This window comes from Ranitomeya imitator, chromosome 10, assembly GCF_032444005.1.
Source record: "Ranitomeya imitator isolate aRanImi1 chromosome 10, aRanImi1.pri, whole genome shotgun sequence".
NCBI lineage: Eukaryota > Metazoa > Chordata > Amphibia > Anura > Dendrobatidae > Ranitomeya > Ranitomeya imitator.
In genome coordinates, this window is record NC_091291.1 from 148,632,865 (window position 1) to 148,647,870 (window position 15,006).

At 53.4% G+C, this 15,006-nt stretch overlaps 1 protein-coding gene across 2 annotated transcripts in view; it reads right to left on the reverse strand.

Annotated features, from left to right (window-relative positions):
* SNX19 (sorting nexin 19) overlaps positions 1 to 15,006 on the reverse strand; it is a 103,518-nt gene that overhangs the window by 16,203 nt on the left and 72,309 nt on the right. For both annotated transcript variants that reach the window (XM_069741702.1, XM_069741703.1), the window contains exon 4: positions 2,609 to 2,747. In XM_069741702.1, the coding sequence (XP_069597803.1) occupies positions 2,609 to 2,747 (139 nt within the window). The remainder of the gene's footprint in view (positions 1 to 2,608; positions 2,748 to 15,006) is intronic.

The following is a 15,006-nucleotide window of genomic DNA, read 5'->3' on the forward strand; positions in this document are numbered from 1 at the left end:
AAGCGCACATGGAGGAAACACAGGGAGAAGCGCACATGGGGGAAACACAGGGAGAAGCGCACATGGGGAAACACAGGGAGAAGCGCACATTGGGAAACACGGGGAGAAGCGCACATGGGGGAAACACAGGGAGAAGCGCACATGGGGGAAACACAGGGAGAAGCGCACATGGGGAAACACAGGGAGAAGCGCACATTGGGAAACACAGGGAGAAGTGCACATGGGGGAAACACAGGGAGAAGCGCACATTGGGAAACACAGGGAGAAGTGCACATGGAGGAAACACAGGGAGAAGCGCACATTGGGAAACACAGGGAGAAGTGCACATGGAGGAAACACTGGGAGAAGCGCACATGGGGGAAACACAGGGAGAAGCGCACATGGGGAAACACAGGGAGAAGTGCACATGGAGGAAACACAGGGAGGAGCGCACATGGAGGAAACACGGGGGACAAAGGGAGGAGCGCACATGGAGGAAACACAGGGAGAAGCGCACATGGAGGAAACACAGGGAGAAGCGCACATGGAGGAAACACAGGGAGAAGCGCACATGGAGGAAACACAGGGAGAAGCGCACATTGGGAAACACAGGGAGAAGTGCACATGGAGGAAACACTGGGAGAAGCGCACATGGGGGAAACACAGGGAGAAGCGCACATGGGGAAACACAGGGAGAAGTGCACATGGAGGAAACACAGGGAGGAGCGCACATGGAGGAAACACGGGGGACAAAGGGAGGAGCGCACATGGAGGAAACACAGGGAGAAGCGCACATGGAGGAAACACAGGGAGAAGCGCACATGGAGGAAACACAGGGAGAAGTGCACATGGGGGAAACACGGGGAGAAGCGCACATGGGGGAAACACAGAGAGAAGCGCACATGGAGGAAACACAGGGAGAAGTGCACATGGAGGAAACACAGGGAGGAGCGCACATGGGGGAAACACAGGGAGAAGAGCACATGGAGGAAACACAGGGAGAAGTGCACATGGAGGAAACACAGGGAGAAGTGCACATTGAGGAAACACAGGGAGGAGCGCACATGGAGGAAACACAGGGAGGAGCGCACATGGGGGAAACACGGGGAGAAGTACACATGGGGGAAACACAGGGAGGAGCGCACATGGGGGAAACACGGGGAGAAGCACACATGGGGGAAACACAGGGAGAAGTGCACATGGAGGAAACACCGGGAGAAGCGCACATGGGGGAAACACGGGGAGAAGCGCACATGGAGGAAACACAGGGAGAAGTGCACATGGAGGAAACACAGGGAGGAGCGCACATGGGGGAAACACGGGGAGAAGCACACATGGGGGAAACACAGGGAGAAGTGCACATGGAGGAAACACAGGGAGAAGTGCACATGGGGGAAACACCGGGAGAAGCGCACATTGGGGAGACACCGGGAGAAGCGCACATGGAGGAAACACAGGGAGGAGCGCACATGGGGGAAACACAGGTAGAAGCGCACATGGGGGAAACACGGGGAGAAGCACACATGGGGGAAACACAGGGAGAAGTGCACATGGAGGAAACACAGGGAGAAGTGCACATGGGGGAAACACCGGGAGAAGCGCACATGGGGGAGACACCGGGAGAAGCGCACATGGAGGAAACACAGGGAGGAGCGCACATGGGGGAAACACGGGGAGAAGCACACATGGGGGAGACGCGCACATGGGGGAGACACAGGGAGAAGCGCACATGGGGGAGACATGGGGAGAAGCGCACATGGGGGAAACACGGGGAGAAGTGCACATGGGGGAGACACCGGGAGAAGCGCACATGGGGGAAACACGGGGAGAAGCGAACATGGGGGAGACATGGGGAGAAACGAACATGGGGGAGACACGGGGAGAAGCACACATGGGGGAAACACGGGGAGAAGCGCACATGGGGGAATCACGGAGAGAAGCGAACATGGGGGAGACACGGGGGACACGGAGAGGAGCACACATGGGGGAAACACAGGGAGAAGCGCACATGGGGAAACACAGGGAGGAGGGGAAATGGGGAGGAGCGCACATGGGGGAACACAGGGAGAAGCGCACATGGGGAAACACAGGGAGGAGGGGACATGGGGAGGAGCGCACATGGGGGAACACAGGGAGAAGCGCACATGGGAGAAACATGGGGGAAACAGGGAGGAGCACACATGGGGAAACACAGGGAGGAGCGCACATGGGGGAAACACAGGGAGGAGCGCACATGGGGGAAACAGAGGGAGGAGCGCAAAAGAAGGGAACACAGGGAAGATCGCATATGGGGGAACACGGGGAGGAGCACATGGGGGAAACACAGGAGACACGAGCAGCGCACATGTGGGAAACACAGGGAGGGAACATGGGGGGACACAAGGAGGAGCGCACATGGGCAAACACAGGGAGAAGTGAACATGGGTGAAACAAGGGGGGAAGCGCATATGAGGAAAACAAGGGGAGAAGCGCACATGGGGGAAAAACGGGGGACACACGAAGGAGCGAGCATGGTGGAAACACGGGGAGGGGCTCACATGGAGGAAACACAGGGAGGGGAGCACATGGTGGGATGTGTTCACCATCAGCCCCTGGATCATGCGCTACGTGCAGTAGGGAAGAACCTCACGTTTGATGAACCTGCGCAGATCAGCTTTCTCCTCCAGACGCGTCTGTAAATTGAGAAACTCGCGGTATCTCCGATTGACAGTATGATACGCCATCGGCTGCAGGGAGCCTAGAGATTGGCTGTCCAGCGCCGTGTCATACTGTGGGGAAAATAAACATGTATGATGCCCAATGTCAGAGATGCAGCCACCCCCGTTGACTTATTAGACACGTGTAGAGTCACTTTACCACCCACACCGCACATCCCCGCGCGATCACAGCAGTCCGCACACAGCAGGTCTGCACTCAGGGGGACCGCACTACGCACAGAGGGAGACCGTACTCCGCAGGTCTGCACTCAAGGGGGATCGCACTATGCACACAGGGGGACCGTACTCCGCAGGTCTGCACTCAGGGGGACCACACTACGCACAGAGGGAGACCGTACTCCGCAGGTCTGCACTCAGGGGGACCGCACTACGCACACAGGGGGACCGTACTCCGCAGGTCTGCACTCAGGGGGACCGCACTACGCACACAGGGAGACCGTACTCCGCAGGTCTGCACTCAGGGGGACCGCACTACGCACACAGGGGGACCGTACTCCGCAGGTCTGCACTCAGGGGGACCGCACTACGCACACAGGGGGACCGTACTCCGCAGGTCTGCACTCAGGGGGACCGCACTACGCACACAGGGGGACCGTACTCCGCAGGTCTGCACTCAGGGGGACCGCACTACGCACACAGGGGGACCGTACTCCGCAGGTCTGCACTCAGGGGGACCGCACTACGCACACAGGGAGACCGTACTCCGCAGGTCTGCACTCAGGGGGACCGCACTACGCACACAGGGGGACCGTACTCCGCAGGTCTGCACTCAGGGGGACCGCACTACGCACACAGGGGGACCGTACTCCGCAGGTCTGCACTCAGGGGGACCGCACTACGCACACAGGGGGACCGTACTCCGCAGGTCTGCACTCAGGGGGACCGCACTACGCACACAGGGGGACCGTACTCCGCAGGTCTGCACTCAGGGGGACCGCACTACGCACACAGGGGGACCGTACTCCGCAGGTCTGCACTCAGGGGGACCGCACTACGCACACAGGGGGACCGTACTCCGCAGGTCTGCACTCAGGGGGACCGCACTACGCACACAGGGGGACCGTACTCCGCAGGTCTGCACTCAGGGGGACCGCACTACGCACACAGGGAGACCGTACTCCGCAGGTCTGCACTCAGGGGGACCGCACTACGCACACAGGGGGACCGTACTCCGCAGGTCTGCACTCAGGGGGACCGCACTACGCACACAGGGGGACCGTACTCCGCAGGTCTGCACTCAGGGGGACCGCACTACGCACACAGGGGGACCGTACTCCGCAGGTCTGCACTCAGGGGGACCGCACTACGCACACAGGGGGACCGTACTCCGCAGGTCTGCACTCAGGGGGACCGCACTACGCACACAGGGGGACCGTACTCCGCAGGTCTGCACTCAGGGGGACCGCACTACGCACACAGGGGGACCGTACTCCGCAGGTCTGCACTCAGGGGGACCGCACTACGCACACAGGGGGACCGTACTCCGCAGGTCTGCACTCAGGGGGACCGCACTACGCACACAGGGAGACCGTACTCCGCAGGTCTGCACTCAGGGGGACCGCACTACGCACACAGGGGGACCGTACTCCGCAGGTCTGCACTCAGGGGGACCGCACTACGCACACAGGGGGACCGTACTCCGCAGGTCTGCACTCAGGGGGACCGCACTACGCACACAGGGGGACCGTACTCCGCAGGTCTGCACTCAGGGGGACCGCACTACGCACACAGGGGGACCGTACTCCGCAGGTCTGCACTCAGGGGGACCGCACTACGCACACAGGGGGACCGTACTCCGCAGGTCTGCACTCAGGGGGACCGCACTACGCACACAGGGGGACCGTACTCCGCAGGTCTGCACTCAGGGGGACCGCACTACGCACACAGGGGGACCGTACTCCGCAGGTCTGCACTCAGGGGGACCGCACTACGCACACAGGGAGACCGTACTCCGCAGGTCTGCACTCAGGGGGACCGCACTACGCACACAGGGAGACCGTACTCCGCAGGTCTGCACTCAGGGGGACCGCACTACGCACACAGGGGGACCGTACTCCGCAGGTCTGCACTCAGGGGGACCGCACTACGCACACAGGGAGACCGTACTCCGCAGGTCTGCACTCAGGGGGACCGCACTACGCACACAGGGGGACCGTACTCCGCAGGTCTGCACTCAGGGGGACCGCACTACGCACACAGGGGGACCGTACTCCGCAGGTCTGCACTCAGGGGGACCGCACTACGCACACAGGGGGACCACACACAAGGAGACCTCACTCTGCGCCCGATACAATTATCAATCATGGGAGTCGCTCTGTACATCTTCCTGAGATCAAATCTCATATCAACCAGAGTCTTCAGGGTAGAAAGAAACATCGTGCCAAACACACGGCAGAGGATGAGACACAAGAAGTGAGCGGCCAACAGTGTGAGCCTGTATCATAAGATGACACCACGGCCAACTACTCTGCCGTTACATCAGGTCTTATCCTCCAGAGTTGCATTCACTATTCTGCTGTTACATCATTAGAACATAGAAACATGGAGCACATGAACAACAACAAAAAAGTATTAATTAAAAGGATATATTTTTAATGACAAATCCGTTCATAATAGACAATGCACAACGTATCTCCAAATAGTTTCATCAATAACCGAGCTGATCAAATCCGGTCAAAAAGGTGCACGAGAAATATGGTGTCACCCCACATGCACGAGTACAGGGGAGAAGAACATGGAGCCCTAGTCTTCAGTCAATAAAGTGACAGCTAATAATCATCCAAGAAGTCATTGGGTAATGGCAGCGTCACCATCACCACGTCAGGGGAACATGTGGCATCATTCGCTCTACAAGGTCAGTGACCGTTTTCTTTAAACCGAACAGTGGTGAAGTGAAGCCAGCCGTGTCATTACAGGTCCTTAGCCATATTCATGGACATGAGTGTAAGGGTACCGTCACACAGTGCAATTTTGATCGCTACGACGGCACGATTCGTGACGATCGATATAGTTACGATATCGCAGTGTCTGACACGCTCCTGCGATCAGGGACCCCGCTGAGAATCGTACGTCGTAGCAGATCGTTTGAAACTTTCTTTCGTCGTCTAGTGTCCCGCTGTGGCGGCATGATCGCATCGTGTAACATATATCGTATACGATGTGCGCATAGTAACCAACGGCTTCTACATCGCACATACGTCATGAAATTATCGCTCCAGCGTCGTAGATTGCAAAGTGTGACAGCAGTCTACGACGCTGGAGCGATATTGTTACGACGCTGGAGCGTCACGAATCGTACCGTCGTAGCGATGAAAATTGCACTGTGTGACGGTACCCTAACACTATGATGCCACATGTTCCCCTGACGTGGTGATGGTGACGCTGCCATTGCCCAATGACTTCTTGGATGATTATTAGCTGTCACTTTATTGACTGAAGACTAGAGCTCCATGTTCTTCTCCCCTGTACTCGTACATGTGGGGTGACACCATATTTCTCGTGCACCTTTTTGACCGGATTTGATCAGCTCGGTTATTGTTATTGATGAAACTATTTGAAGATACGTTGTGCATTGTCTTTTATGAACGGATTTGCTATTAAAAATATATCCTTTTAATGAATACTTTTTGTTTGTGGTTCGTGCGCTCCATGTTCTAACATTAATAGGGAGCTCGGTAGGGCTATAGCCCACACTAGTCCGGGTAGACACCTTAGGACTAGTCCAGTTGAATATGGATTCTGTACCCGAGGCTTTGTATCTTACTTTTACATCATGTCTTATTCTCCGGAGCTGCAGTCACTATTCTGCTGTTACATCATGTCTTATTCTCCGGAGCTGCAGTCACTATTCTGCCGTTACCGTATTTTTCGCACCATAAGACGCACTGCTTTCCCAAAAAGGGAGGAAAATGGGGGGGGCGGGGGTTGTCTCATGGTGCGAACGCAGCCTTACCAGCGATGTTGCGGCAGTGGAATCGGTGGCGGCAGTGGTGTGGCAATGCTTCGGCAGAGGGCGGTGTCCATGGCGAGCACATCATCGGTTTCCTTGCAGCGATCTTCCTGAAGCCGTGGGCTGCCGGAGGAATCAGGAAAATGGCCGCTGGAAACCGCACGTGCGCTGACTGAGATCTCGGCGGCACTCGGCTTCAGGAAAATGGCTGCCGAAATCTCAATCTGCATACGTGTGGCCATTTTCTTGAAGCCTCCACTGGCCCACGGTTTCAGGAAGATGGCCTGCAGGGAAAACGGTGATATGCTCGCCGTGGAGACCGGACAGCAGCGGACACATTTCTGCTGCCAGCATCCTGAGGAAGGGACCCTGCTCCGGTGCTCTGCCTCATTGCCGACATCAGACCCGCAGCATCACATCCCAGGACTGCAGCATTGCCCCACTTCTGCCGCTGCTGACTTCCTGAGGAAGGGACCATGCCTCCTGTGATCCCACTGTACCACCACCAGCTCTTAGGTAAGGCTACTTTCACACTAGCATCGTACGACGCACGTCGCATTGTGTCGTTTTGCAGAAAAAACGCATCCTGCAAAGTTGTTTGCAGGATGCGTTTTTTCTCCATAGGCTTGTATTAGCGACGCATTGCCACACGTCGCAACCGTTGTGCGACGGTTGCGTCGTGTTGTGGCGGACCGTCGGCACCAAAAAACGTTGCTTGTAACGTTTTTTGGTGCGTTGTGTCCGCCATTTCTGACCGCGCATGTGCGGCCGGAACTCCACCCCCTCCTCCCGCAACTCACAATGGGGAAGCGGATGAGTTGTAATAATGCATCTGCTGCCCCCGCTGTGCTGCGTTGACACAGGATGCGTCGGTACGTCGGCCCAATGCACTGCGACGGGCCGACGCTAGTGTCAAAGTAGCCTAAGATACCTTAAATTCAGACAATAACATGGACCCCATCTCATAAAAATCTTTTTTCTGCTATTTTACACCCCAAAGTTTGGGGTGCGTCTTATAGTCCGAAAAATACGGTAGGTTATGACCTTTGTGAAGAGCTGCAGCCTAAGAACAGATGCTAATTTACTGCCGATCATACATCGCCTACAAATACATATTTCACCACACCTCCCTCCTCATGAACCTGCATGGGGGCTGACTTACAGGTCAGCTCCCGAGCGCGTATATACTGCCTCTGTACAAATCCCTAGTTAGACCGCACATGGAGTACTGTGTCCAGTTTTGGGCACCGGTGCTCAGGAAGGATATAACGGAACTAGAGAGAGTACAAAGGAGGGCAACAAAATTAATAAAGGGGATGGGAGAACTACAATACCCAGATAGATTAGCGAAATTAGGATTATTTAGTCTAGAAAAAAGACGACTGAGGGGCGATCTAATAACCATGTATAAGTATATAAGGGGACAATACAAATATCTCGCTGAGGATCTGTTTATACCAAGGAAGGTGACGGGCACAAGGGGGCATTCTTTGCGTCTGGAGGAGAGAAGGTTTTTCCACCAACATAGAAGAGGATTCTTTACTGTTAGGGCGGTGAGAATCTGGAATTTCTTGCCTGAGGAGGTGGTGATGGCGAACTCAGTCGAGGGGTTCAAGAGAGGCCTGGATGTCTTCCTGGAGCAGAACAATATTGTATCATACAATTAGGTTCTGTAGAAGGACGTAGATCTGGGGATTTATTCTGATGGAATATAGGCTGAACTGGATGGACAAATGTCTTTTTTCGGCCTTACTAACTATGTTACTATGTTACTATGTTACTATGTATCTGGTTCTGACCCGCCTTGGTGAGATAGGCCATCAGCATTGCCATGATCGATTGCTTTCTTATGTTGAATTGTAAAGTCATAGTGCTCCATCTAAGCAATTTCCCATTGTCCCCAACTACTCTGTTGAGCCAACTCAGTGGGTTATGATCTGTGATCACGGTGAAGTTGCGCCCATAGAGGTATGGTTGCAGCTTCTGCAGATTCCACACAATTGCCAAACATTCTTTTTCAATGGCGGCATAAGCCACTTCTCTGGGCAGGAGTTTCCTGCTTAGGTACAGAATTGGGTGTTCCTCTCCTTGGTTCACCTGCCTGAGAACTGCACCTAGCCCATAGGTGCTGGCATCTGTCTGCACTACAAACCGGCGAGTGAAATCTGGAGCCTGCAGGACGGGTGAACTAACAAATGCCGACTTTAGGGCAGAAAATGATTCCTCACACTGCAGACTCCAGGAAACAATTTGGGGAAGCTTCCTCCAGGTCAGATCAGTTAACGGTTTGGCCAGAACACTGTAGTTTGGTACAAACCTCCTATAGTAGCCAGCCGTACCCAGGAAGGACAGTACCTGTTCTTGGTTTGTGGGGTGGCCCAGGCTGTAATGGCTTCTACCTTCCCTGGCTCAGGTTTTAGCAGTCCTCCCCCCACCCGGTGTCCCAGGTATTGAACTTCCCGCATGGCTACCTGACACTTCCCTGGCTTAACAGTAAGACCTGCAGTTTTAAGCTTTTGCAACACCTGAGAAAGATGTACGAGGTGTTCCTCCCAATAATCACTAAAGATGGCTATATCATCAAGATAAGCGACGGCAAAACCATCACATCCTTCCAATAAGTGATTGACCAACCTCTGGAAGGTCGCAGGGGTATTCTTCATACCAAAGGGCATCACCAGAAACTCAAACAGCCCGAATGGCGTTATAAAGGCAGACCTCTCCTGAGCTTCTCTGGTCAGGGGTATCTGCCAGTATCCCCTACTCAGGTCCATGATGGTGAGGTACGATGCTTTAGCTAGCTGCTCTCACAGCTCATCTATCCTTGGCATGGGGTAGACCTCACATGTAGTCAGTACATTTAATTTCCTGTAGTCTACACAGAACCGGGTAGTACGGTCCTTTTTTGGGACAAGAACCACAGGCGAGGCGCAGGCACTCAGGGATTTTTGTATCACCTTGAGGTTCAGCATCTCCTCTACCTGTTCCCTCATGTGTGCCTTCACCTCCGCTGACACACGGTATGCCGACTGCCGTACTGGGGGATTAGTACCAGTGTCCACATGGTGAACTGCTAAGTGTGTCCTCCCAGGCTCCCCTGTGAAGACTTCGGTGAACTCGCTGAGCGCCCCCATCAGCTCAGACCTCTGACTGTGGGATAGCTCAGGGTTAAACTCTGCTGACTCCAGGGACTCCATGTACTGAGTCCCGGCCCCCACATCCAGTAACAGATCAGCCTCCCCCTCTTCAGGCCGGCTACAGACAGGTAAGACACAGGCCTCCCTGCCATGATGAGCCTTCAGCATATTTACATGAAACACTTTCTGACGCTTTGCATGCTCATCTAGTGTCACCACATAATTAACATCATTCAGCCGCTTATGTACAGTATATGGTCCCTCCCATGCGGCCTGCAATTTATTCTGTAACATAGGGACCAACACCCAAACCTTCTGTCCCTCCTCATAGGCCCTTAGTCTGGTATTACGGTCGTACTAGACCTTCTGGTTGATTTGGGCCTGGGTCACGTTCTCATGGGCCAGGTTGCTCAGTTTTTGCATTCTCTCTCTGACTCGCAGTACATATTTAACCACCGAGACCCCAGTAGTTCTGGGGTCGCCCTCCCAACAGTCCTTAATCAAATCGCCCCCTGACCCTCCTCCCATAGACCAGTTCAAAGGGGGTGAATCCAGTAGACGCCTGGGGTACCTCTCTGTAGGCAAACAGCAGATGGGGGAGGTACCGCTCCCAGTCTCTCCCTTCAGTCTCCACCAGCATTTTAAGCATTTGATTTAATGTTCCGTTAAAACGCTCGCAGAGTCAGTTGGTTTGGGGATGATAGGCGCTGGCCACAAAATGCTGTACTTGTATTCTTTCACAGAGGCTTTCCATCAGATCAGACATGAACTGGGTTCCCTGATCGGTCAACATTTCCCTGGGGAAACCCACACAAGAGAACACAGTCAGTAAAGCATCCGCCACTTTGCTCGGATGGAGGATAGTGCCACAGCTTCCGGGTATCGTGGAGCATAGTCCACCACTGTGAGGATGTACTATTTGCCAGAGCTGCTAGGGATTGCAAGTGGCCCTATGATATCCACAGCCACTCGCTGGAAAGGCTCATCGATCACAGGCAGTGGTATCAATGGAGCTTTCTGTATATTCCCGGACTTTCCAACTCTCTGACAAACTACGCACGATCGGCAGTAATTGGCAATATCTGTCCCCATCTTGGGCCAATAGAAGTTGTGTCAGGCGAGCTTTAGTCTTTTGTATTCCAAGGTGTCCGGCCAAAGGAATTTCATGGGCAATCCTCAATAATTGTTCCCTAAATGGATAAGGGACGATCAGCCGCCGTTCATAGTCCCAAGATTCTGTAGTATCCATGGGGATAGTCTCTGTATACAGTCTTCCCTGGTCCCAGTATACTCTCTCTTTATCAGAAACAGCAGGGGGTCGGTCTGCAAGACATCTGAGCTCCTCCAGACTGACATCTGTCTGCAGGGCCTCCTGGAAGCTCTGACTGTCAGCCTGCAGGCCCCGACCCAGTGTGACTGCCAGGCCCCGGCCTAGTGTGACTGCCAGGCCCTGGTCTGAAGCTGAGTCTTCAGTGTCTGTTATCAGGGACTTTGGTGGGTCTGCCATGTATGGAGGCTCCGGGACCACAGTATGGGCCTCCTGGAAGCTCTGTCAGCCTGCAGGCCCCGGCCTAGTGTGACTGCCAGGCCCTGGTCTGAAGCTGAGTTTTCAGTGTCTGTTATCAGGGACCTCAGTGGGTCTGCCATGTATGGAGGCTCGGGGACCACAGTATGGGCCTCCTGGAAGCTCTGACTGTCAGCCTGCAGGCCCTGGCCTAGTGTGACTGCCAGGCCCTGGTCTGAAGCTGAGTTTTCAGTGTCTGTTATCAGGGACCTTGGTGGGTCTGCCATGTATGGAGGCTCCGGGACCACAGTATGGGCCTCCTGTCCTGGCAGTTCTGTCTGAGACTCATCCTCTAATCTGTGGGCTTGAGTCTGAGCCGTAGCCTGAATCCGGGTCACAACTGCCACATAATTACCGTCCTGTGCATTGGGACATTTTCCCTCCTCGCACGGGATCTCAGGTGGGTCACTTTCTTCCACCTTCTCTGCATCATTTACTTGCAAGGGAGGAACATAGTGGGACACCATCCTCCTCAGGTTCGTGCCTAACACATTGGTGGGAATAGCCTCTGATACTCCCACTTCCCTCAGTCCCTTCCCTGCTCCCCAGTCCAGGTACACACGGGCCATGGGCACGGCAGGGCTGACCCCTCCAATCCCGGTTATAGACATCGTCTTTCCTGGTATGATATCGGCAGGGGTTATCATGGCTGGACGCACCAGGGTCACCTCTGCCCCAGTGTCTCTGAGACCAATGGTGACTTTATTGCCAACAGTGACAGATTGACAGTTTTCAGTAGCCCTCGCATCAGAGCCGGCTACAAAGAGGACAGACGGTGGGGGTACAGTCGGCTTTGTGGTGGTAGTTGGGCGTTTCTCCCTATCAGGGCAGACAGCGCTAACATGTCCCACTTTGTTGCAGGAGAAGCACCGGCGTGCATCACCTAGAGAATGTCTATTCCCCGGGGCCCCATAGAAGGTGGGCTTGGACAGCACTGGTGATCGGCCAGTAGAGGGAGAAGGGTCCCCGTTTGGCTTACCTCCCCTCCAGCTGAATCCCGATGGCTTCCGCACCTCAGGCATCCTGTTAGCCACATAGCAGTCCGCAATCCGTGCAGCCTGATCCGCAGTTTGTGGCTCCCGATAACACACAAATTGTCGTACATCCGTGGGGCACATGTGAAGAAATCGATCCTTGACCATAAGATCTGTTAAGTCCTCAAAACTGTTAACAGAAAGTCCCCTAATCCATTGGTGGAACGTGGTCCTCAAGGTGCTCACAACATCCGCATAGCTGTCAGTTGATCCACGTTGTAGGTTCTGAAACTTTCTCCGATACATTCTGGTGTCAGGTTGTATTTCCTGATCAGGGCCTCTTTTATGGCCTCATAGTTCCCATCTAGCTCTGGTGGGAGGCCAGCAAAAACATCCAGGGCTTTGCCTCTCAACCCTGGGGTTAGATACTGTGCCCACTGCTCACGGGGTAGAGGGTACTGCCTGCAGGTTTCTTCAAATCCCCGCAGGAAAGTATCTAAGTCCGCATCCTTCTCCATCACATGGAAGCTTTCCAGACGTGGCCTCCTTGCATTTATGTCCTGGGAGGGGGTTATCTAAGGACTGTTACCACTCTCTATTTGAGCCATCTGATGCTTGAAATCTCTCTCAGCCCGGCGTTCTGCAGCAGCAGCCTCTCTCTCCTCCCGGCGTTCTGCAGCCTCTCTCTCCTCCCAGCGTTCTGCAGCCTCTCGGTAATGTAGAACAAGCTGCAGGCGCAGATTGGGATCACTTTTTCCCAGCTTTTGTAAGTCCATTTGTAAAGTACAGTCCATAGGCTCCTCAGCACTGGCATTACTAGCACCTCCAGAAGGTATCTGCGGCGCAAGAACGGGTTATTGCTGGGTCTCTCTGAGGTGGGCTCTCTCCTGCTCGACCAAGGGGCGTATCAGCAGCTCTCTGGATCTGTTGGCCATCTCTATTCCTCTCTGCTCACAGAGGTCGGTCAGAGCTTCCTTGCTCTGCTTCTTGTACTGGGCTGCCATATCGATGAACAGCCTTTGGCCAAATAAAAGATAGAAAAGAAAAACAGGGAGGGGAATCTGTTTACAAGTATGTGTAAGTAAGCACTGAGCTGAACCTTGTAGAACTGGTGCGCTCCTCGCAAGGATAGCAATTCTTTAGTACAGGGAATAATTGCTTAAACCATGCACTAATGCTCTAATAGAAATAAACTCTATCTCACCGCTCGCCACCAACTTGTCACGTACTCGCTTCTTAGCATCTGACTTGGGTTGCACCTGCAAGGGTTAATCTATCTCCTCTCAGTCAGTCCAGCATTCAGCCTCTGTCCTATGCTGCAATGGGAGCATAAATCACACCCCGACACAGACCATGTACCCCACTTCATACACGCTGCCACCACTCCCCGAACACACGGGCGAGGAGTCCCGGAAATATTAATACTACTGTCTGGATTCTTTTAGAGTATACAAGGTTCAAAATTATTAAAGTTTTAAGCTTTAATAGAAAAGGTACAGTGCTTACAATAAAAAGGTATAAAATAAAATATGAAAATAAAAAGTAACATACAAATATGCAAAAACAGTTATAAAAGGGAGAAGCTTGGCTGCCCTCAATCTGCGAAGACCTTTCTTTGTGTAGTGCCCAATTTATAGACTCAGTCTAGGGATCAGATCTCTAGACCAGCCTTTCATGTTAATGTTCTAATTCCTGCCTTGTGACTGGACCATGGCTACTTTCCCAAGGAATACATTATTTTTCTAAATGTACTTTGTCTTAAGGTACCGTCACATTAAGCGACGCTGCAGCGATCTAGACAACGATGCCGATCGCTGCAGCGTCGCTGTAGAGCTGTCACACAGACCGCTCTCCAGCGACCAACAATGCCGGTAAGCAGGGTAAACATCGGGTTACTAAGCGCGGCCCTGCGCTTAGTAACCCGATATTTACCCTGGTTACCAGTGAAGACATCGCTGGATCGGCGTCACACACGCCGATTCAGCGATGTCAGCGGGAGATCCAGCGACAAAATAAGGTCCTGGACTTTCCCCAGCGACCAACGATCTCCCAGCAGGGGCCTGATCGTTGGTTGCTGTCACGCATAACGATTTCGTTAACGATATCGTTGCTACGTCACAAAAAGCAACGATATCGTTATGTGTGACGGTACCTTTAGCTTTTCTTTCCCATAGTAAATAGAAATTGTCAGGTTGCAACTAGGTCCCATTTGGTGTCTCTCATCAAAGGCATCAGAGGTGTGAAATGGTTCCAATTCTGTGCGTTCTCAGGAAGGCCCCCTGGGGTCCGAGACCAGGAAAGCTGCCTTTGGGATAGATAAGATGTAGGTCATAGATCACCTACAAATACATATTTCACTACAGCTGGCACTGAGAAATGTTGTTTAGCTGTAAAAAATAAGTGTATATGCTGCTATGCAGGAATATTATGTAGCGCCACAAAAATTGGTTTAGTATGTGCTGTACTACCTAATATTATTTGGCTCTAAAAAGAGCTGCTTTGTATATTATGGTTGTGGATGAAACCCTGCCTATCTCTCCTAATCCCACAGTCTGTTCCTAGTCCTAAACTATACAACACACAATGCAAAACAGCAGAGATCTGCAGCATGTACTTGCAATGATGAGAACACTCAGCTGCCTGCCTTTCACTATCCCTTCTATTAAATCTCTCCCTACGCTATTCC